This window comes from Podarcis bocagei (assembly GCF_964188305.1).
Source record: "Podarcis bocagei genome assembly, chromosome: 7".
In the NCBI taxonomy this organism is placed as follows: Eukaryota; Metazoa; Chordata; class Lepidosauria; order Squamata; family Lacertidae; genus Podarcis; species Podarcis bocagei.
Genome location: NC_138132.1, coordinates 51316944 through 51341478, shown reverse-complemented (window position 1 = coordinate 51341478; position 24535 = coordinate 51316944). Strand labels below are relative to the sequence as shown.

Here is a 24535-nt window from a genome sequence, read left to right as displayed (position 1 = left end):
ACTTTCATTTATTTTATTTATTGAGTCTATATATTCTTGTTCATATTTGCATATTACTTTCCTAAGGGCAATATACACAGCAACTTCCCTCGCCCTGCATTATTGAATTATACCAGTACACCAGCCAATGAACCGTTCCAGCTGGCATACCAGAGATATGGCACAAGATGTATCCCATCAATCAAAACCTAACACATCCAAATCTGCTGAATCCTGAGAGCAAGACACATTGCATATCACAAAGCTACACCTACAAAATGCACACATACCAAGGTTACATAAAGTGGCAGTCACCAGATTCCTTTTATGAAACACACATGATAAATGCTTGGTTACATTTGGCAACTGAAAGGGCAACTATTCCTTTGCTGCTGTGCTGAAAACAAATCCAAGACACACAACAAGTCAAGTCAACGTTTCCTAAGTGTTTTGTAGTTTAGACCCATTTTTAAAACAGATAAAGAATCTACACTACAGAGCAAAAGCTTCTAGAAATAAAAGCTTGCTGGGCAAGCAGAACTACTGGTGCCACCTGGATGGATCATGGCCAACACATTGGACTTGGTATATCAGAGCTTTGATTCTGTGTGCCACTGCACATTTTCTAGCACATTAACAGAATCATGATGGTTACAATATGATGAAATCTGATGTCATACTGCAGTAAAAAGAAAACATGGCTGTCAATTATCATGTTGGAAGCTGTGGTCAGCATATTTCCTTGAAGGATAAGATAATTCTGGAGCCAGACGTTTAGGAAATTAAAGAGACTGCGGCCCAAGGCCAGATAATGCATGTCGGGAACAGGCAGGATGAAAAGATGAACAGAGCTGAAGAAAGCTAAGTGAGGCTGAGAATACTCCAAATATATTAAAATATTTAAAACATGCACTTCATCCAATGATGCAGGCATATGCCCACAAAAGCTCAGCTCACAACCAACAAATTAAGTCTTTCAGGTGCCGTAAAACTCTTTGTTTTTGCCGCAGATGAACATAGTAGTCATATTTCTTATTGATACACACCTCTCTCTTCCTCTCTTTCCCAGAGAAAAAAAGTACACAGTTCTTGGCTGATTTAAAGCTCCATGGTAAAACACAAATCTGAAAACAGCTCCCTCTCTAGTATATTAATTTAGCAACAAAAATAAATAGAGCACATAAAAACATCCACATAGTATTAGAGGGCCACAGGCCTGGCTTGGTAGATAAGACTAAAAGCTACATATTTATTTCCCACCTATTTATTTAATCATTATTACAACTCTCCTTAGTTATGGGCCATTAAGTGACTGTTTTTTAAAAGAATGTGCATGAGAGTGGAGATAGTCTCTCTGTGTGTAACACCTTCTCACTTTCTGATCAATAAGGCATGGACCCCTTTCAATTCCACTCATTTTCTACACAAAACCTTGAAACTCATGGGCCCCTTGTCACTATACAGGAAAGGATGGGCATTTCTCAGGCAGGGGCTTCTACAGTCTAGAATTACTCAATCAAAATTTTGAAAAGGAAGGAAATTCTACTGCAAAGTGCAGCATCAGAAGACTCGGACATTCTATATCACAATCCAAAAGGAATGAAAAGCTGGGATGTGTAAATTAAATTGTTCTTCTAAAGCCAGCACACTGCAACACCAAGTTGGCACAGAAAGATGGAGTGGACAGTGGAATAAAATCAATGCCCTTCGGCACTTTAAATATCAACGTAATTATTGTATCATTATCCTTTCTTTCTTGGGCTCTTGAGCTCTTGCTTTGTCTCAGGTTCTTTGCTGGTTTTGCTACAACAAACATACCCAGATATACAGGAATCACCCTTATGCCCAACAGATAATCATCTGAGGAAGAACTGATGAGATTGAGCTCAGACCTTGTGCTCATCCATTCTTCTTGCAAAAGGTAGAGGACTACAAAGAGAGAGAAGAGTACTTCAGGCAAATGACCACCCACAAAGAAAATGTCAATAAGAGAGGTTCAGTTTCTAGGACCACAGTCTATATGTTCCTACTTGTCAGGAGATGGGCAGCATCTCATGAAGATGATTGGCAGAGCATGATGAATCTGATCAAGAGGACTTTAAACTAATTCCTATAGGGAAAGAGAAAACAGCCTGAAGGTAAGTTCACTAAAGACAAGGACTATGACGCTACAGCAAAAACCAGGAGGTACTGTAGGTGCCAAACTCAACACTAAGATACCGTAGTAGGGGAAACTCAGAGCAGAATATTCAGTGCTTTCTGTGTCTATACACTAACAGGTATGGAAAACAAGATGAGCAGCAACTACTACTTCAGGACAGTAAGTATTTTTTGATAGGAATAACAGACTTGATGGGGATGACTCATGTTGGTCAATAAATAAATAAAATATAGATGCAAAAGAAAAGGAGAGGACATAACATTATATGTCAAATGTGTATGCCTTCTCAGAAATTCAAGAGAGTGAACAGGGTATCCCATTTGGGTAAAATAAATGGAAATAGAAATAAAACAACATTGTAGCCGCATTCCACAATAGTTTGCAAAGCCAAGGTAAGGATGTCAATGACGCTTTCTTGTCTCAAATTACACATGTTTCAGATAGTCAGTAGCAATCTGGGACTTCAACTACTCTGATATCTGTTGGGCAACGAACACCGCTAAGCACAGAATCTCCAACAAATTCCTGCCATGCTTTGCTGACAACTTTTTCTTTCAGTAAGGGGCAGAAAGGAATGAGGAGATCAGCTATCCTTGACTAAATCTCAACCAATGAGATAACGTAGTAGGAACTTTTTGGAAAGTGACCGTGTAATGCTGAAATTCATGATGCTATGGAAAACTAAAAAGGGAGTGCTGTTGTGTTCATGTTCTGCTTGTAAACTTCAATAGATCGACTCCGAGTACAACTAAGACTGGATCCAACCCTATGATTCTAAGGACAATTTACATAATACATTTTCATCCATGTGAGCAGTCCCATCCTGCCTAGGGGATGTTCATGCAAATTTAAACAATGCTATGACCTGAGAATCACAAATTTCTAGATTGCAACATCTAAAAAAGGGCTCTGCCACCAGAGATTGAGACTGCTGACTGGGAAACTAATATGCCAAAAGGAATACACTTAAACAGTATCACTTTTTTTAAAAAAAATGTAATAAAAAAGAGCAGCCTAAAGCAGTAAAACTGGCTCAGGTCTTGATTATGAAAAATGCATGTCACATCATTGTAAGCAGTTAACTGACATATAACTCCAACAAAGTTTGCAGGCACTGGAAATAAAATACCATAACATGTATAAGTGTTTATTTTTGAGGGGGGAAAGAGCAAGCTTGTTTTTTGGGGCACTCAATCAAGACAGTGTTGTTGGGCTTAAAACCATCTGTCCTACACCTTTTTGCTCACTAGAACACCCAAAGTTTGTGTTACAGATTGGGGGAGAGGAACGTTAACCGCCATAATTATGGCAAGCAGCAGAGAAGGTAGGGATCCCTCTCACTCAGGTAAAGAAGCTGAGCACCTAAATGAAAAAAATGCCTACTGAAATTGGCACGTATCCACTACAGTCGACACTCAAGGCAGAGGATGGGAACAAAAAGAGAAAAGGCAAACGCAACAGTGTCAGGTTTCTACTAGAAATAACTATTGTGAAGCAAGAACTGATCTCAGGCCAGGCTCAGGCTAGATGGAAGTCGCAACAAGACTCAGGCTAGGTGCTGGGCATTTGGCTACACTACAGGAGAGTAGAGCTCTGGTGCTGCTTCAGCAGCCATCAAACTGAGACCGAGAATTGAACTGCAGGTTCTAAACTTATGCTAAACATTATCAGTCCTAGGTTTTGATCCGAAGATGCCCAAGTGAATTCACCCTCACCATCAAAGTGACTGAAAAGAACAATGGCACATCAACTTCCATATGCACACCAACTCATGGGACTGCAGTTATCATTTTCACGAGTCTTTCCATCACCTCTATGGTGAACAGAGGAAGTAAATGCCTTCATTACTTTTCTTTTACCCTGGGGACAGCACAACTTTTTTTTTAACCTGCAGTCAAAAGTCACCAGGTTGGAAGGGGCTGGAGAAGGTTCTATGCTACACCTCTCACTCATATTTCATTAATATAGATAACAAAAGAAATGTGGTTGCTACCTAGAAAGAGAAATGCTTCTTAGAAGGGGAAATCCCGAACCAGTTTTCCTTTAAGCCCAAAGGAAAAAGTAATTTAGTAAAGCATACAAATCTAATTAAAGACTCTTAAAGATAAGGCAAGTGATAACAACTCTCTCCTGCTCTTTCCCTACCTACAGCACCGCTTCTGTCTTGAAGAGCATAAATTTCTACTTTCTTTTATGGAAGCTGATATTTATGATGAGCCCATAAAACAGCAAGGCTCATTTCGCTGGCATTTAATGGCAATGGAAAGCAGAGCAAGACCATATATCATCACTATATAACATATATCTCAACTAACAAAACTGTGTTCTTTCCACCTGGGAAGAAAACATTTTCAATAAAAGTACTTCCCCAGGTGAGAGATTAATTGTGAAGCTCCATCAGAATGCCTATCAAAGGCCCCCAAGTCTTCAGAAGGCAAAGCGCAGCCTTGGGGCACATGCTAAATCTGTCAGAGAGTCTAATTAGTAAAAGCTGGTGAAGAGTGACATTCGCTGGACATGCATTATTGGGTTCCTAACCAAGTTATTCGCCTCAAGAAATCTCCTTCATAGTGCATTTTCAGCAAAAAGGCCAACGCAAGAGGAAAGATTATACAAGACAGGGTATACACACAAGTAGTAATACAACACATTTAAAACTGCTTCTTGCTAGTAAATTATGGATAGGAAATGGCTAAGTTTGCCTGTAACACTAACCCAAACTATGGCTTAGCGCAAATGTGCAAGCATGCATATCCCTGGAGAGGAGATTGCAGCCACTTTGTTCCTCCTCCAGATGTACTGCTGCTGATGTACTGAGCAATAGTTTAGTATAGTGTGTCATCCAAAACCAGGCTCGTGGTTAATCTTCTCCAGGCAAACCACAAGCTGTAAACTAAGAACAACCCTTGGTTATAGTTTGCAGTTTGTCTGAAATGAGTCAAACCACAAGCCTGTGTTTGGACTACATACTACACAAACCATGGATTAGGTCGCAGCAATGCAGCAGCAGGGCATGGAAGCCTGTGATCTCTTCAGAACCTGTACGTTTGCACTAAGCCATGGTTTGGCTTAGCATTATGTAAGAACTGGATCAATGCAACCTAATTTCTGTTTTTCATGCAAGATAAGAAGGCACACCAAAGTTCACAGTTCTAGCTCCAATAGGGACACAAGCAGACTTTCTTAGGGTTGGGTGAAACCATCCTGACAAACATCCAGAATATTTGGAAAGATCCTTTTCTATAGGAGGGTAAGCAGATAGAGACAAACTGAAGTTTATGGCACAGCAGCAGCTTGACCACAATGCAGCACACGCTAGTCTTGCTGCCAATGCAGGGGAATGCTTTCACCAGTGATTCACTCACAATAATCCTTCCACAGAGGGATACATGGTTACTAGTATTATGTTTATATAATACTTGGGGTATGGAATCATAGACTGAGATGGCTGAGATGATCAGCACTGTAAAAAGTCCAGTATCATTTTAACATGTGCATTAAAAAGTAGCAAAGCTATGAATTGTACATTCATGAAATATATAGATTCCACTGAGTATATCTGCTAGTATCTGTAAGGAATGAAATGTTATATAAAAAAATGAGAGGAGCGTGAGTTGGAAAGAAACCAAAGAAGAAGCCATCCAGTAAAGGATTAGGGCTAAACATGGATGCCAAATCAGATAGGAAAGGATTTGTATGTCAACAAAAGATGTTCTGTGCTACTGATGTGCAAGCCTGTCATTATGAAGCCAGAAGAGAACAGCTTCTTTCTGTGAGTATCCAGGGCACCTGCAATACTGAGATCACTTTCTAGCATCACATACCAGAAAAATATTCAGAAACTTGCAGAGTTCGCCAATGAATTTTAAAGATATATATAGATACAGATACAGATATAGATATAGATATATTATACAGATAGAAAATACACCCAGGTGTAGAAAGAAGTAACTGCTCAAACGCAGCTATTTAAGACAGTAAAAGCAAAGGAGAGTATAAACAAATGAAGTACAAAGGTCAAAGCAAAAAAGTGGTTATTGTTCAGAATTGGTTGGGAAGAACCTCCCTAAGAATCAAAAGTATTATACTACAGAAAACCCTTCAAATAAAGGGATAACAGAAATTCATTGGCTGCTTTAAAACAGGTGTGGGAAACATTTGGCTCTCCAGGTGCAAGCATGCTCTCTTCAACCCATATTATGTCTTCATTTTATATGTCTGATGCATTTTGGCTTCCTGCCCTCTGACTGGACCATATTATCTATGAGACTAAAGGAAAAGGGGCTGTGAACCACACTAAAATACATACCAAATCAGTACCAATACATCCCAAATTCAGCACCAAAGAAAGCTTAATTCTGTGACAAAAATAATTATGCAAATCTAATTGTGCTATTTATACAAAGTTAGTGTGGAGTAGCCAGAATCTATACAGAGCCCCAAAGTCATGCCTTCTAACCACTGCCTGCTCAGGCTTCCAAGAGATTGCTAGTCATTACACTATGGATGGGGAACATCTGGTCCTCCAAGTCCCTCCAGCCCTGGTGAGGGATGATGCAAGCTGTTGTCCAACATCTGAAAGGCCATGGCTGTTGACAGATGCATTAGCGAGCCCTAAGAGCTAGAAGTTTGCTTTAAAAAGCAAATGCTCAAATTGTGAAACCATATTTTTCATCAGGCCTTTGATGCATATGTCTGGACCACAGCATGTAGTTAATTAACTGTTCTTCACTGATTGTAATCTTTTATTATTGGTATTTATTTTTGTATATCACCCTAGTCTTTGTATTTATGTTATATAAATAAATTCTCAGAATGCTGAATTCTTCATTGAAAGGATAAAAATGAAATCCCAGCCAATTGCCCCAGGATAAACCAGGAGCGATCTGCCACCAAGCTAAAACAGAAGCCAAGCCACTCCATCTGTAATGTACCCTACACCCAGGCAAAAGCTAAGGCAAAATGTGGTAGCATTTCCAAGTCATTCACAAAGTAAGGGGGCGTGTTCAGTCTCTGTCTCACAGAAAGCAACACTGTGAACCTGACAGTGCAATAGCCCCTGAGAGGAATTCATTTGTCATTCTAAACTGCATACCAAGCTCCTGAGAGTTATCCAAAAAGCTGCCCAGCTTGTTCATGCCAAGCAGATGCTCTGGAGACAGCACAGGCTGTCCTCACACATTAATGTCTTACCATCTCACTTTGTTGCATGTCTGTGTAGCACCAAGCGGGGAACCTGCCACCATGGGGACTTGGATAGGGCTATGCTGCTTGTTCATGACAAGGTCCAGTTTCTCTTCCAGTGATTTGCAAGTAGCTTCTAGGGCTAGCAGCTTTGCTTCAATACTATCCAATCGCAGGCATATTGTCTGATTAATGGAATACAGGAACGACTAGGGAAGAGAAGCAGCCAAATAAAACAGTGGTATATATATCTTCAAAGAACACACACACATCAATATTCAACTAAATGCCCCGTTTACTAAAGGAGCACTATCAGGCCACCCAGTCTCTAAGTATGATCATTCGCAAAGTTGATGGAATATCACAGCATTATTGAGGCTTACCTGCAAGTCTCAGTTTAGAAGGCTCTGAATTTGAGGTCAAACTCCAGAACCTTGTTTTCAATGCCATTACTTTACCCTTAATATGGGTGTCTCTGAGGATATGCAGTCATCAAATCAGATGCAATGATTTCCAGAAAATGGTTATAATACCTATGTCTGCCTTGGACCCTCGTACCTACAGGACCGCCTCTCCTGGTATGCCCCGCAGAGGACCTTAAGGTCCATAAATAGCAACACTCTAGAGGTCCTGGGCCCTAAGGAAGTCATATTAGCTTCAACCAGGGCCAGGGCCTTTTCAACACTGGCTCCAGCCTGGTGGAACACTCTGTCTCGTGAAACCAGGGCCCTGTGGGATCTGATTTCTTTCCGCAGGGCCTGTAAGACAGAGTTGTTCCGCCTGGCCTTCGGCTTGGAATCAGCCTGATCCCCTCCCCCTCTTTCCTTTTCCTTCTGTGATGAAACCCCTATTTGGGCACTTCCCTGGCTTTTTTCTGGCCCACGTAGGACCAATCTGGATAGTTGGCCTTGGTGAAGATTTCACGTTTTCTCCCCCAGTTTTGATCTGGGCGTCCACTGAAATGAGGCTGCATTTTAAGTTGTACTTTAATCCTGTTTTTAAGTTGTATTTGAATCAATTGTTATTATACCTGATGTTAGCTGACCTGAGCCCGGTCTTGGCTGGGGAGGGCCGGGTATAAATAAAAATTATTATTACTATTATTATTAATGAAATCTTTTCATTTTAACATAAAACATTCAACTAAGCAGATCACTTAGGTCTTTGTAAAACACATGTCCACCACTTCTAGAAACACAAGTGGTGGGGACATGTGGAGAGGCCATTTCCACTGTACTAGGCTGTGGAAATATTTTTTCTTAATGATACCCGAATCTCAGGTAAGATCTAGATTCTATATTGCTCTAGCAGGCCCTAGGGCTTGATATCTGATCTGTTCTCCTACGCCTCCCACTAAAGTAATTTTTAATCTGATGTTCCAATAGGTTTTAAACTAAGCGGCACTTTGGTTGTTTTTGGAAACAAAGGAGGGATATAAATATTTTATAATCAATTCCCAAAGTTTTGGGTTCTGAAGCAAGTTTGGTAAATATACATACACACACCCTTTGTGCAATTACTGTGATTAATTTCCTAAAGAAATAACAAAAGAGCAGCATTAAGAAGAACCTTCCCCACACTATGAAATATTTTTGTTTTGATTTTCACTCTGTTGCAATTTACTTAAAGAAATTTCTATTGTGCCCCCTGGTGGACTTTAATTAAAAGTTACACAGAAGCAGCAAATTTAGCCCGTTAGGTTAGTTATTCAAGATAGAAAAAACAGCTTGGAAAAAATACAATGCTTAAATTAACTAGTTAACAAAATATTAAGCCATTTCCCTACAGAAGGAGCTAAAGCATACAATAAAATCTAGCCCCTGGAGGGCTTTTGATGCAACCACCTCTACTATCTGCCCAATAGCCCCATAAAGAAGCACCTAGTACTAGGAGTATGGAGTCAATCTGCTGTGGCAAGATTCTTGGGTTAGCTTCTGAAGCATCTGTCTCTGTCTTAAGGAGAACAAGAAACCTGCAGCTGCAGACAATTTAGAAGTCTTTAGCCCACAATACAGAGATGGGGAACCTGTGGACCTCCAGATGTTGCTTAGCTACAACTCCCATCACCATTGGTTATGATGGCTGGCACTGATGGGAAATGGAATGCTACAACATCTGGAGGGCCACAAAGTCCCCATCCCTGCAGTAACAGAACCTACCCTTGTCCATCCAATAATTGACAACATGTAGTAAATAACAACAAATGTCCACAGGCACCTTAATTGAGGGATCCTGGCAATTAATTTCGATCCGTTGACGCTTTATAGGGGGGTCTACATCTTCCTCTGTCACATCATGATTTTCCAACACAACTGCAAAACAAAAACAGAGAAGCTATTTTCAGAATTTCCAGAAAGGACACTGCACAACCAGTACAAATTAAATACAGCCTTTGAATGCAAAGTTGCCACTTGAGTACATGCAAGGAAATACCTTTCTCCAATCCTATTTTAACAGCTGAAGCTACCTCCTATCCGAGGGTGTTTCAATGGTTGATTCAGACTGAGATAAGCTCTAGATCCATGCTCCCAAACAGGCCAAGCCACAGTCTACATCAGGCTTGCCAACCATCTTCAGACATGTTGAATCCTAACATGGATTCTGTTGCTGGTGGCTGCCAGCACCTCAGTCTCAGTTGCCATGCTTCAGTATCATAAGAAATGTTTAGGGCATAGTACAATATGAGACACAGGAAGTAGGGACTGGAAAAAGAGCACATAAACTCTGGGTGTGTGGTAGCCTGTACTACTAAAGCACTATTTTATTTAGTCCCAAAGAAACATGAGATTCTATAGAGCATTTCTTCATCATTCTTCATTTGTACAAGTCATATAATAAAACATACATGCAACCAACAGCAAAATATAGGGTGCCTTAGCATTTATTCCTCTCTGTGTTACATCTCCCACTGTGTGTCCCCTCCAACAGCATACCTGGATGATCCGGATTCAAGTCCTCAACAGCAATTTGAACCACCTCAGCTAAATCCTGTTCTGTCATCATTCAGAAACAGGCAGCAGCGCTGGTCCTGAAGAGATGTATCAGTTCATGCAAATCTGATCCTGTAAAACATTGTTAAGAAGAAATTGTAATAAACACAGTGGATGCAAGAGTCACCATATGTCACAAGGGGGTAAGAGTATGTTCAAATCATATTTATGAGCTTTTTCAAAAAGATTTTTATTCATTTCTCTTTTTTTTAGAAAACATCCCCTTGATCCTCATAAAGAACCAGGTTTCCATCGGTCATTTAGTACAGCACTGTCTCCAACAGCAACAATAGGCAGATAATTCATGCTGCATATACATAATTATATTACTATAGCAATCTGAAATCTCTCTCTACACACAAAGAGAGAGAGAGAGAGAAAGAGAAACTCAATATTCACAATTACTAAATGCTAAGGTTAGAATTTCCCACTGCACTCATAAGAAGAAAAAGGAAGAAAAGGGAAGAAAAAGCTACCCTTTTCTTACCCTTGGATGACTCATTGTGAGGACAGTCTCAAAAGCTCTTCATCTTGAAATTAGTTACCACAACATACTTGCACAATTAGCCTTCTAATGTAAACCATAAGAGGTGCGTAAATAGTGGTAGGCATATTTTTCCCACCATTTTCATGCTTATATATTAAGATTCTAGGACAGTTAAAGAAATGATAGCTGACGTCTTCCTTTTTTTAGCTTAACAGTGAAATTCTATACTTGTCAACTCAGACGTTAAGTCCCACTAAGTTCAATGGTGCTTGCTTCCTAGTAAGTCAGCAGAGTTCTAGAAAATTAAATGTGTATATGGAGGCAAGCAATAGTTCTAAAGCAGGAACTTTGTTTTTAGATGATGCAGACACTGTAACATGCATACTCTTAACACCGACATAATTCTATGATTCTATTATTCTCTTCTAAGCAAGACGGCATTTATTTATTAATATTCTACCCCACCTTATCCCCAAGGGAGACTAACAAATCAATAATATTCAAAGCAGACAAAAGATTGAAAATTAAAGTAAGAGGTGAACTCAAATGTCCCACAAGCAGACTTCCACTTCTACAATAGGATTCTCCCTTCCTCTCCTCACCACCCCCGCCCCCTGCAGCCCTCCACCCCACCCCCCGGACTGTCTTGGAGAATATACCAACTCTCTAGAGCAGATTGGGGCAGCATGGTGGATTGCAGGAAAGAGGAGAGGATGGGACTAGTCTTTACTGCAATCAAGTGATAGAGTGGCTTGCACTCTGCCACTTCCTTCCCTAAGTCCTCTTTCCTTGTCCTGGACTGATCCAGTACATCTGTACACACAGATATATGAGGAATTATGCCAAAAAGTGAGACATTCTCATAAACCAGTCTTCTCCAAACTGGTGCTCTCCAGATTTTTTGGGACTACGACTGCCATCAGCCCTAGCATCATGCAGCAGCATCCAAAACATCTGAAGGGCACCTGGTTGAGGAAGGCTGTCATAGGCTCTCTTTGTCAGCACAAAATGAGATTTGGAAGCTGCTTTGGTTTGAATTAAATCAGTTTTCTCTCTCCAGTCTCCAGAGTTTCCACAATTCAGCTCCTGCAATATTCAGTTCCAATCCCAGCATTCAGCTCTGGTTCTAGAGCCAAACATTTTTCAGCACTGTCCCCCTGGAGTTCCCTGTCAGGGATTGTTAGAGGTCTTATTAAAGGAAATCTCCAGCCTCCAAAAGCTGAATTAAAATTGCTGGAGCAATTCACATCTGCATTTCCCACACTTGGGGGAGGGGGAGAAATGGAGAGAGAGAGAGAGAGAGAGAGAGAGAGAGAGAGAGAGAGAGAAGAACAGGCAGATTGAGGGGATTTTACAATACCTGAAGCAAAAAAAATATTGGGGAAATAAACTTCATTTGCCAGTGGAAATGGCAATTTATCATTAACCACTAGCACTGAATCAAAGCCAACTGCACACAACGACTTTTCCCTTCTTCTGCTCAAATATAAGAATGCAATTAAAACAGGCAGGTGGAGAACACCACAGCATCGCCCAGGTTCCTGGACCAGCCAAGGCAGCAGCTGCTCATTACAAAAAATATATGCATTCTAGATTCTTCCAAATGAGGACACTACACGGTATTGGAGGCATTTACTCAAAACACTTCTGCTGCCAAGAGATTCATTTGAAATTCGGATCACCGTGAAAACTATTGTGATTGCATTCGCTGTGGCAGCATGCCCAAGTAACCTAGCAAGAGATTTAGGGCATGTGGTTGCCATTTCTATCACTTTGGCAAATTAAGTTTGCCATTTCTCAGAAGTCCTGGAAAATAGCCAGTCGTAACATAATAAAACAGCTGTGCTAGGATTACTGTTTCATATTGTCACTAACTGCAAGCTATTGGAAGCCCTGCCCTGAACTTGAAGGGAAAGAATATTTCAATCCATGCATTAAGAAAAGGGAAAGAACAAGTCAAAATCCCCCACCCGCTTTTCATCTTCCTTTACTCGTAAGAAAATCAAAATTCACACAGATTAACACAATACATGTCCCACAATTTAAAGTAATATTGACATATGTATGCATGTGTATTTTACAATCACCATACTGCAGGTTCTGGTGACCAACCAGAGAGTCCAAAATCATATAAAGTTGTAGTCAGTGTTCCACATGCAGAGCAGTTCACCAAGAGGTCACACCCATTTTTACAGTGTCCTTTTATCCTTGGGTTTTTTAGCTTGAAGTTTAAAATACAATTTGAAAATGTACTGTTCATCCTAGGTATTTATGTTTAAAAGATAATCCCTATATTATTTAGGATAAGTTGCATTCTCTGCTTACTTGCATTCCAGCCTATCAAAGGCCTTTTCTGCAGTGACAAACACCACTATATGTTTTGTATTTTATAATATGTTCCTCCTCTGCAATAAAATAAAATAAAATAAAATAAAATAAAATAAAATAAAATAAAATAAAATAAAATAAAATAATAAATGTTTTAGTAATGGCTTATTATGCAGAGGTTGGTATTTTATTATCTACACTAAGAGAGATAGACAGACAGTTCTCAAGCAATGCTGGGTAATTATCAGGCTTAGGAATCAATTTTGCATCCTGCCAAGGGAGAAGAAATCAGCCTAGTCCCCTACTTTTCTTAAAAATAAAAAATGGAAAGTTTGAATCATATAAAGCATATTATAGTACTGCACATTAAGACCAGCTGGTCCTGCTCCATTTTTCAGTTTATGCTCTTCTTCATGTCAAGTACCTTTTGCAATTTTATAGGTGCACTCACAAGTGTCTCCTGCCTGATTACACAACTTTTGGAACAAATTGGGGAATATTTGGGCTCTTGTGCAGGTTCTCTTTTTGGCCAGCATATCTTGAACAGAACTTAAGAACATAAGAGCTTTCCTAGATCAGATTAAAGGTCCATAAGATGCAACCTAATGCCTCATGGAAAGCCCACAGACAAGATAGAGTGCCTTTGAAATGCCACATAGCAGCCTTGCCAATAGCTGTCCCAACATAGAGGACTCAATGTGGCAATGAGTTCCTGGCAGCCCCCCACCAGAAGGGCAATGCATGGGACTGCTTTGGGTTACTTCCCAAAACATTTTGAAAACACTACATTGTTTTGTTACCCATGCTTAGTTTTGTTTGTTTAGTTATAAGAAAGGCATTTCCCCTCCTTTTCATGGTAAGATGATTTTTATGCATAAGATTGGTTTATCCATTTCAAATTCAACTTGGTACCATATGCGGATAGCACTCAGCTGAGTCTTTTTCCCAATTCAAGAAATCTTGCCTTGGGCTTTGTCACAGATGTGTTTTCCACACTTTGCTCCAAAGCCACAAAAATAGCTTATTATTCTATGCAGTACTGAGGTGTTTGCTTTTCATTTTAATGAAAACTGAAAATTATTTCAATTTCATTAAGTGTCCGAAGGCCAAGAAAAATTGGGCCTGAGTTGATTTGTGAGCTGTCAGTTATCCATTCCTTACTGGAACCTCAATCCTAAAAACATATGCAACTTGGCAATAACCTCTTAAACTGAACTAACTTTCAACCAAGCATGCTTTGGGTCACAGTTTAAAAGAAAAAATCAAAATCCATGAAAATCATCAGGTATTCGGCAAATGACATCATTGGGATGTATCACACAGAATTCTACCAATTTACATCTTCTGGCCATCTACACATTTTGTAAAACTGAAACGACAGTTTATATGAGGGATGGAGAATGTTTGGCCCAGGAGCAGAATGAACACTCTAGGGCTCTCTACCAGGCCCTAAGAAATCTTCCCAGGCCCCACACTTCTTTCAACAAGCCACCCCTCAGCAGCCCTTATCCAGGCATTTAAGTGCTTTTGCAAAACTGGAATGTGTCCCATAACCCTCAACTGTCCCAGTTGAAATGTGACATCCCAATTTTGGGTGCCATGCCCTCAGTAGAAACCATGAGCCCTCACAAGGCCAGAATGTTTGCCATTGTACAAAGATGAGAGTTGCACCTGTCGGTCCACTCTACTTCACCTCTGGCCCCACCTATTACTAACGTGTTCTGCCTCCCACCCCTACCCTGGGGGTTACCTGCAAGGAAATGCAGTCCTCAGCCTGAAAAATAGCTTACATACTAAGGTAAGAGAACACTAACAGTGAACCCAGAGGCAGTCATGTAAGTCTGTTGCAGAGAATTAGAGGGTCTTGTGTCACCATTGAGGTTTAAGGAATTGTAAGCTTCAATCCCCAATACATTCACTAGGGCATGGGTGGGCAAACTAAGGCCCAGGGGCCATATCCAGCCCAATCGCCTTCTACATCCAGCCCACGGACGGTCCAGGAATCAGCGTGTTTTTACATGAGTAGAATGTGTACTTTTATTTAAAATGCATCTCTGCGTTATTTGTGGGACCTGCCTGGTGTTTTTACATGAGTAGAATGTGTGCTTTTATTTAAATTGCATCTCTGGGTTATTTGTGGGGCATAGGAACTCGTTCATTATTATTTTTTCAAAATATAGTCTGGCCCCCCACAAGGTCTGAGGGACAGTGGACCGGCCCCCTGCTGAAAAAGTTTGCTGGCCGCTGCAAATAGGGAGTACAGTGGTGCCCTGCAAGACGAATGCCTCGCAAGACGGAAAACCCGCTAGACGAAAGGGTTTTCCGTTTTTGAGCTGCTTCGCAAGACGATTTTCCCTATGGGCTTGCTTTGCAAAACGAAAACGTCTTGCGAGTGTTCCGATTTTTCCCCGCTTCCCCCCCTTTTTCTAAGCCGCTAAGCTGCTAATAGCCTTTTAGCCGCTAATCCCCTAAGCCTTTAATAGCCGCTAAACCGCTAATAGCGCTAATCCGCTAATAGGGTTGCAAGATGAAAAAACCGCTAGACGAAGAGACTCGTGGAACGGATTAATTTCGTCTTGCGAGGCACCACTGTATGTCTGTTCTGTGGGATTTACTTCTGAAGAAGCATGTTTAAGGTTTCATAGTTAGCACGGTGTAAACATATGTGGGCTAAAGCCCACAATATATTTCACAAAAGCAGAAAAGGTCAATGAATACTCATGCTGTCATATTTTTGGCGGCTTTAAAAATCTGGGTCGGGATCCATATTTACAACAATGTCTCTGTCTATTAACTTTGGTTCCAAGTGACAGCTATAACAGTAATAGAAATATAGGGGGAAACTCTAATAAATCCTGTACATCCTTCACAGCTGCCATCCTTTGCTGTTTTAAGGGCAAAAAACATGAGTAGAGAGAGATCCCGGGCACCTAGGAACAATGGCCTCTGCTTTTTCAGTGTGGGCACCTAAATACTTGATAATGTCATCTAAGAATCTGTAATTATTTCCTATTCCAAAATAAAACTAGGTATCAAAAGCCGTATCAGTTTAAAAATAGAACTGCCCAAACATTTTTACAGCTTACAAAGTACAATCATAACATTCTGTCAACATCTTAATCCAAAAAACTATACTCAGCATTTGAAACCTGTCACAGTTATTCTAAAACATACAAAATAAACTAAAATTAATAAAAAGAAGCTACGTGTCAAGATACAAAGGTTTTTCCAGTACTTAAAGGGTATTTAATTGAAGTGTAATTCTTGGCTTTTCTAGTCACATAACTAACTGCCTTCCGAACCAATTTTCTTCTATCATGCATGTTTGTGGTACTGTAGTAATTTACTGCACAAACAGAAATTCTTTCCTGGTATTAAAAAAAACCCAAAAACTTAAGATTAAATAAGTCCAGTGTGAAGTGAGAATTTACGAACATTCTAACACATAGCTGTCATGGTTATTCAATGCATCATTTTTCCTTTCCCAGGCACCAAATGACAGCCAATTCTTCCTTTAGTAGCCCACTTGCCCTTCATCCAGCTCTGACATAAACAGCTAAGAACGCTATTTTACAAACCCAGTCACCTCTGTGATTTGTTCTAACTTTATAAACCTTACACTTGGCTCCTATCGGCAGACCTGTTGGCAGCTAGATCTTAGTCATCTCATGCTAGCCCATTGCTCCCTAACCAATTACATCATATGTCAACATATTGTAACATTGATTAATAGGCATAACATAATAAAAAGCAGCCCTTTAGTAAAAGAAGGTCAACCGCATTGTAAGCAGGAGCCCTGCCAGCTCTCCGAGGGCCTTTTCTGCATGACTTTTAAGGGTAGAATTAAGATGTAGAACCTCAAAAGGATTCTCATTGGAAAGAGAGATTTCATGCTACACAGGCACCCTCATAAAACTACAAAGGGAACCCAAACGTGTCCAGTCTCAAGATTACAGAACTGCAGTTCTTCTTAGTTTTTGCCTTCCTTCTTGCCTCCATATAGAGCTATTTTTCAAATTGCTTGCATCTGGACTGGGAAAACCCTAGGCAACTAGTCATTCATGTTGATGTTTTCTCAGTTCCATGAAGCATTTTCCCCTAAATGTTGGCTCTTCAGAATTTAATGTGTTCTTCCAATCCTCATTTGCCTACTTCAGATTCTTACTAATTTTAATCACAACTATAATCATCAAAAATTCATCAAAGGCCTGCATGGTGCAGAACATAAATCGACATTTAGTCTGAGACCAGAATGCCATACTGGAAGGGCCTTGGCCTGATCTGACAGAGTTGTCATGTGAAACTACAGCTGTGCTTTTGGAAGCTTCCATTTACAGGCCTTGATATGCCAAAAAGATACCAAGAGGCAACCAATGCCTCTTTTGGCTTACATAGATGTAGCCTACATGGAAGATATTCCCATAAAGTTCAACAGAACCTATTCCCAAGTAAGTGTTTGTAGGACTGCTGCGGAATATGTACATGGTTGTTGGCATCTGTCTCAGGAGACTATGGTAGAGTGTGCATTCAAGAGTGAAGTCAAACCATTAGGAGAGTTACAGCGTCTGATGCAGCTGTAGAGACCGATATGAGAAAAATGTATGTTTTGCAGGTGGGGTAGATGAAGGAGTCGGGTTTCGCTGCTGCAGGTGCACTAAGGCATTTCTTCTCTCTGCACTAGGGGAGACTGAGACACTGAACAAAGTTTCAGAGTCATGTTCTACACTGCTCCCCATTCAGTCACAAAGCTTACTGTGTGGCCTTTGAAGTGGTCAAGAACCCTCAACCTCTCCAAGTTGATAAATGGCAATTAAAAGAAACCATTTATCAACAACCATAGCCTTTGCACTCATTACCTCATTTTGCTTTAAGGGTAAAATACATCTACCCTATACATTCATTTGTGCAAAGTGTAATGCTATTTCACTCCTATGCAGAAATCTAAACGTGCATTATCCACTCCATGTTATGCTCCCTTTGTAAGGTCACTTGTGCTTCTCTGGCACTGGGGAGGTCTAAAAGGGCAAACATCATTGTAATTTTCTTAGGAACCCAAACTGCAGTTTTAAACTACTGTACTTTTCTGTGTATAAGACGAGGTTTATTTTAAAATGTTAAAAATTGGGGGTTGTCTTATACACGGAATGTGCATGGGGGGACTTAGGATTGGTTGCTGCCATGAGCTGGAGATTATCAGCAGCTATTGGGCATGCTATTGTTGGTGGTTGCATCAAGGGCTAGTTTTTACTGGCTGTCGCTACGGCAATTGGTTGGGTGGCTGCCGGCTTCTGCCGGCGAGGGGACAGACGATAGGCAGCTTTTGCACCATGTGCAAGTAGCAGTTAGGTGAGCAAAATTTGGCATTCCCCCCACAAAAAATCTCAACAAGTCTGAGCCCCCCCCCCAACTCTGGGCAATCTCCCATTTTCTTAATTTGGAGTCCCCAAAAATAGGAGGTGTCATACATGGGGGCATGTTATACACAGAAAAATATGGTATACTGTGAATCTACATGGCCTCATGATTTGATAAGTCTCTCTTCCTGGCACCACACCAGCCCATGGACACAGGGCAACGTCACGCAGTATCATCACAGGCACAGGGTCACAGGTACATAGGAAGAACACAAACAAAACTCCTGCTCCATCTCAACCCTTTACAGAGGCTGCCTCATTAGCCTTTAATGTGAACAGCCTTCAAACAGAAGTGCCTACAAAATATTAGCAGAAAATAAGATTGTATGACTGGTGCAGAAAGGGAAGGAGTTGTGGTGGACAAATGGTTTATATTTACCAAATGTTCTTGACTATTTAGATGTTTACAGCAAAGGCAAAGAAACATTTCTCGGCAGTCAACTTGCCTGTAAATCAAAATATTTGTACATGCTGATTGAAGTGCAAACAACCTGGATACATCTTACTTCAAATTATCCAAAGAATTTACACTAACTCTTTAAATAAAGGACCTCTTTTTAGAATGCTGCAGAAAACTAATACTTTGGGGGGATATGGGTGCTTGCCATATATGGGGGTGGGCAGTGCTTGGGAGAGAACTGTAGAAACTTTAAACAAATATAAGAAGATTGCCACTTTAAAATAGAATTCGGTGTATTCTTTTTTAGTTTTTTACTAAAAAGTGTGACCATCTGACACACGTTATCAATTAATAGGAGCGAGAAGATGGTATTGTGTTTGCTGCACTCAAGAGTATCACTGTCCATCTGTGTTATGAAGATTAAACCAATGGACTGGGAGAATGACGAAGCAAGTCCCACAATGGAACTCTGCTTAACTTTTCCCCAATGGTATTTGCATACTCCAAACCCTGACCCACATATATAGATGGGGCTGGGAGCACACAGTATCTAGAGACAGCAAAAGCCCCCCCCCCCCGCAATACACCTTTCGTGGGGAGGAGAGCAGAGAGGGCAAGCTCCTATCCTGTAGTGAAGTTCCGCAAAGTGTGGTATACTCTCAGGCATATTCAAAAGGCTTTCAAAGGGTATATGGCAGAATTTGTTCTGGTCTAGATAAAATAGTATTATTAAAACTACCTCCAAGTTATCTTTGCCAGAGAAAGGGTATGCCAGTGAGACTAAACTCTCAAAAGCATTATGCGGTTATTCTAAGTTTGGGAAGCACAGCTGTAGGGAATCTTGTGGGACTGGAACCCAGCCCCACATGGAGAGAGAGAGCTGAGTTCCAGTACTTCAGCCTGCTTCACAGCCTTCAGCCATCTAAAACAAACCCAAGCACTATATGCCATTACTGATTTAGGCTGCCAAGGGCGTGCTCTCACACATTTCCAATATACTGTTTCAACACTTTAAACCATATGTCTAACCCCCTTTCACCCCAAGTTAATGAACAGTACAAAAAGAAGGAACAAAGAAGAAAAACTAAGGCTGCAATCCTTAACACACCTATAGGGAGCAGTTTTTGTTTTTCTCAGAAATTTACGTATAAGTTAGAAAGGACAAGATCCAATTGCAAAAGTCACACTTGGATTCTGCATAGTTATTTTAACAATGCAGATCACTGAGCAGGGAGAACAGAAATTGCTTGTACTTCTAAATCCACTTCAGGGATTCCGAACACAGATTATGGAGTAACTTTGCCAAACTGATTGGATTGACATCATCAAAACAAATTACACAACATAACAGTTCTGAGTTTAAATATTTATTTTAACAAAGGTTGTGCTTTAAATATCCTTCGGAAGGTTTCCAACAGTTTAAAAAAGAACCCACAAGACTGAAGCTGTTTGAAAGCAATTGCTAGATCCAATGATTGGCTAGTATGTCAAATTTGTATTGCATTATCAATATAATCAGGGATTTTTTTCAGGGGGAACTCAGGAACTCAGTTCCGGCACCACTCAGGTGGGCGCCATTTGCCATTCTAAGGGAATGAGGGAGGTGTTCATGGTTCCAGCACCTCTTTTTCTAGAAAAATAGCACTGAATATACTGTACAGTAATACATTTGCTGCTCATAATTTTCAAGGGAAGAGCGCCATCTGGTGAAAAACCAGTATGTCCTTGCAGAATGCATCACAAGTGTCTTGAGCAGCAAACCAAACAAACAAAACAGGTGAACTATGCAGCTGCAAATCCAAATAGCACTCTTTTGTTACACTTTTTCTGTTTAAGATGGTAAAGGATAATGGTGTGAACAGAAAGAAGCAGTGAATAAGAAGCAACAACATAAGGCAGATTATCTTGACCCTAAACCAGTGAAAAGGAGGAATGGATCCAAGGAAAAAAGAAATATTATTTCAGCAAGGATGGACAGACTAGTTTTCACAGGAATGTAGGAAGTTGCCTTTTATTAGGCCAGATTATTTGTCCATTTAGTACACTCTGGTCTTGTGTGACCAGAAGCTCTCTGGGTGGTTTCAGGCAATCAGAAGAGTCATTCCCACCAGCATTCCCACTGACCCCGATTCAATCAGATTCCTCAGCGATTGAAGCTGGGCCTGTCTGCACACAAAGCAGGCAAAAACTACCTCTGAGCTATTCTTCTGTATACCTCCCAATTCATCAATATTCAAAGAACAGTAATCTGCCTCCTTCCCCCTAATTTATTTTTCTTATATTTATAGCCTGTCTTTCTTCCATCATAGAACTCCAAGTGGCAGACGTGTGGTTTGCAGGTACTGATCTGACCCAGACCTGCATGGCTCCAGCAGGGAGGGCAGTTTCATGTTCCTTTTTAGACCATAAATATATGTACAATAAATAGTATTTGAATTTCCCACAAACCCTGGTTCCAAGAAGGTTTTGCAATGGCAACTGAACTAATTTTCTTGCTTTCAAATCTCATTTCATTGTTCGTGTGTTTGGGGTTAAGAATTTAAACAGTTTCATGCAACTGACTTCACTCCCTGGCAACGTGTAGTTTGAGGGCAAATGTTATGGCACTTAAGAAATGTAAACAGGGTGCAACAATTCACTTGTACAGTCATACCTCGGGTTGAATGTGCTTTGGGATGAGCGCGTTCGAGTTGCGCTCCGCGGCAACCTGGAAGTAACGGAGCACGTTACTTCCGTGTTTCGCCGCTTGTGCATGCGCAGATGCTCAAAATGATGTCACGCGCATGCGCAGAAATGGCGAAAAGCGACACGCGCAGACGTGCCATCACTAGTTATGTTTGCTTCTAGATGCGAACAGCGCTCCAGAACGGACCCCGTTCACATCTAGAGGTACCACTGTAATCCCATATTATGACCCATGAGGATGCCTTAAGGGCTACTGTTTGCAACACTTGTCACTTCCATTTCCAGACTTATTCTGTTGCTTCTCCTGCTCTGGTTGGATAAATTGTAAGCTCCCTTTTTCTCTATTATCATATCTTCATGCATACTGAGAGCACAGTATAAACAAGTTCTGCATTATAGAAAACAGAAATACAACACATTTACATGCCACGCCTGGCATTTAACTAGGTTGTGAGAAATTATCTAAATAATATTATGTATTAATAATGTTACCTATAATAAACTTGCAGCAAGCTCCATTGTGGCCCATCTCACTTTCTAATAGCACTAAACAAGTTGCCTATCCCAGTTATATGCAAAGCTTGCCGGTTACAACTTTGCAAAATTGTAAAGTAGCCTGGAGATCACTGAAGTTTAGCTTATATCAACAATGGGGAGTGAGAGCCTAGAAAACATGTGCTTGCCCTACAGCAAGCATAGGGAACCTGTGGCCCTCCAGGAGATTTTGTTGGACTACAACTTCCATCCTCCCAAATGAACATCCAGAGGGCCACAGATTCCCTATCCTTGTCCTAAAACTAGATTATGTATTGTATTCACGTCAAGCTTAATCAAAAGGAGTGCATTCACTTCAAGTCCAGCCAAGGATAAATATGGTTCCAAAATATTAAACATGTTTTCATTGGATTTTTCTTTGCATAGTGTCACAATCAAAATTTCATGTGGTTGTTGTTCCAACATGTGCGCATTACTGAAATTGTAACGTTCAATTAGCCTTTTGACAATAACTGAACAAGTGTAAAAAAAATTCATCAGGTTAAAATGAACGAAACTGGCAATTAAACTTTGGTAGCAAAGGAGGAATCTGGGAGTTAATAAGAGGATGACTACAAAACAAGAGGTAGTTTGAATGTGTTTCTAAACATTATCCACTCAGACTCCATCATGACAAGATTAATTAAGCATCCTATTATCATTATTATTAAGTTCTAAGGTTGGGAGATCCCGTGTGTGTGTGTGTGTGTGTGTGTGTGTGTAAACACATACTGAAAAACAGAAATACAACAGAAACAGCAAATAATCAAAAAATAATCAAAAACAAGCCAAATGCTTCTCAGAACAGAGCAATCTTCAAGTGATGACAAATTTTGTCAGGGAGGTAGCTGATACTCCAGAGCCTAGGCACAGCAACAGAGGAAAACCTTGGTGGCAGGACTGACACCTGGCTTCCATAGGCTAAAATACCCCATTGATATGTAAATACATATATTTAAGTGGCTTCCCACCAAATTAAGAACACATTTTCAACCTATTCAAATTTGTTTTTACTCAATCACACATGCTTGTTGTGGTTTTTCACTTCCTATACTACAATCCACCTTGAACGCTGTTCTTCTGTGGGAAAGCAGATTAGATTATAACCTTATCTCTGTGTTGTGTCTAGTAGGTATGCATGCCCTTCCGGGCAAGGATCTGTATTTTGTTGCTGTTGTTCGTTTTTTTAAAAGGCACCAGCACACGCGCTGATGAAACCATAAGGATCAATCAATATTATCTAGAAAATCAAAAAGTTGCAACCCTACGTTTTTAAACGAGTAGTTTTACTCGTTTAAATGCGAGTTAAATGCGAATAATTGAGGTATGCAAATATATGCAAATCAGGAAGCTAACAGACAGATACACGCACACATATTTAACATTTATAATCCTAAATAAATGGTGTCTTATCATCTAAATTCGTGCAAGGCGGTGGGGCGGTGAAAGAGATCAGGAGGGAAATCCCGCCTCCCGTTCCAGGAGGGGAGGGGCCAAGCGGCTCGCGGCGGCGGCGCGGGGGGGGGAGTGAGAGGCTGAGAGTGAAGCCCCGCCCCTCGCTCGCCCTCCTCCCGCCTCCCCCTCGCGGCCCAGCGGCCGAGGCGCTGTGAGGGAAACCGAGCGGGTTTTCCGGCGTCGTGAGGGAGCCGCGCGAGGCCCGCGCCGAGGAGCTCCAGCCCGAGCCAGCCGCCCAGCCGCGGGGGAGAGCGAGGTTACCGTTTGCCTTGCCGAATTCTCGTGGTGTTTGGTCGGGCGGCTGCGATAATGGCGTCCTTCCTCGCGAGAGATCCTCCAGAGTCGCCACTGCGCAGGCGCCACAAAGCCCCGCCGCTCCCCTTCGACTGCCTCGAGGCGCCGCGCACGCGCGCTGAAGGGCTCCCACCTTTGGTCCACGGCAGCCAACCCAACGCCAGAGCCTCCAGCCGGCGAATGGGTGGACTACACGTCCCGGAGGGCCTTGCGCGCGGGGGACTCCCGTGAAGCCCGCTTCTCCCGAGGCATGCTGGGAGTTGTAGTAACCAGGGAAAGAAGAAGTGGACGCTGGGGAGTGTAGTTGTAAAGCTCAATGATGCTTTGGGCTCAGAGTTTGAAAGCTTAAGGCCACCAGGCGGCAGAAATAAAGCAGAGCGATGGTTAGGTCATGTTTTCACGGATTGTCATTCCCGGCAAATATTGCTCAAAGCCTCAATAAGCATGTAGCGTGATTTTGTATATATGATGTGTGTGTGGCTCAAACACATAGACAGAGACCGATACATTACATATACAGGGAGAGAGACATAATTATTTTCATTTTATCACATTAATACCCTGCCTTTCTTCCAAGGGCCTCAAGCTGGCATTCACTGTTCTCCCTCTTCCCATTTTATCTGC

The 24535-nt window shown here is 41.1% G+C and overlaps 1 protein-coding gene across 3 annotated transcripts in view; it reads right to left on the bottom strand.

The window, feature by feature from the left end:
- The window catches only part of BANP (BTG3 associated nuclear protein), a 150966-nt gene extending 126666 nt beyond the window's left edge, over nt 1-24300 (bottom strand). Inside the window, exons 1-4 of one of the 3 annotated variants that reach the window (XM_081202605.1) lie at nt 23879-24300; nt 10258-10386; nt 9542-9636; nt 7334-7533 (exon numbers count right to left, since the gene is read on the bottom strand). In XM_081202605.1, coding sequence (XP_081058731.1) covers nt 7334-7533; nt 9542-9636; nt 10258-10327 — 365 coding nt within the window. In that variant the 5' untranslated portion in view covers nt 10328-10386; nt 23879-24300. Of the gene's footprint in view, nt 1-7333; nt 7534-9541; nt 9637-10257; nt 10387-23878 lie in introns of those variants that run through there. The other 2 variants (XM_081202604.1, XM_081202606.1) reach the window with 2 other exon arrangements.
- Nucleotides 24301-24535: the final 235 nt, after the last annotated feature.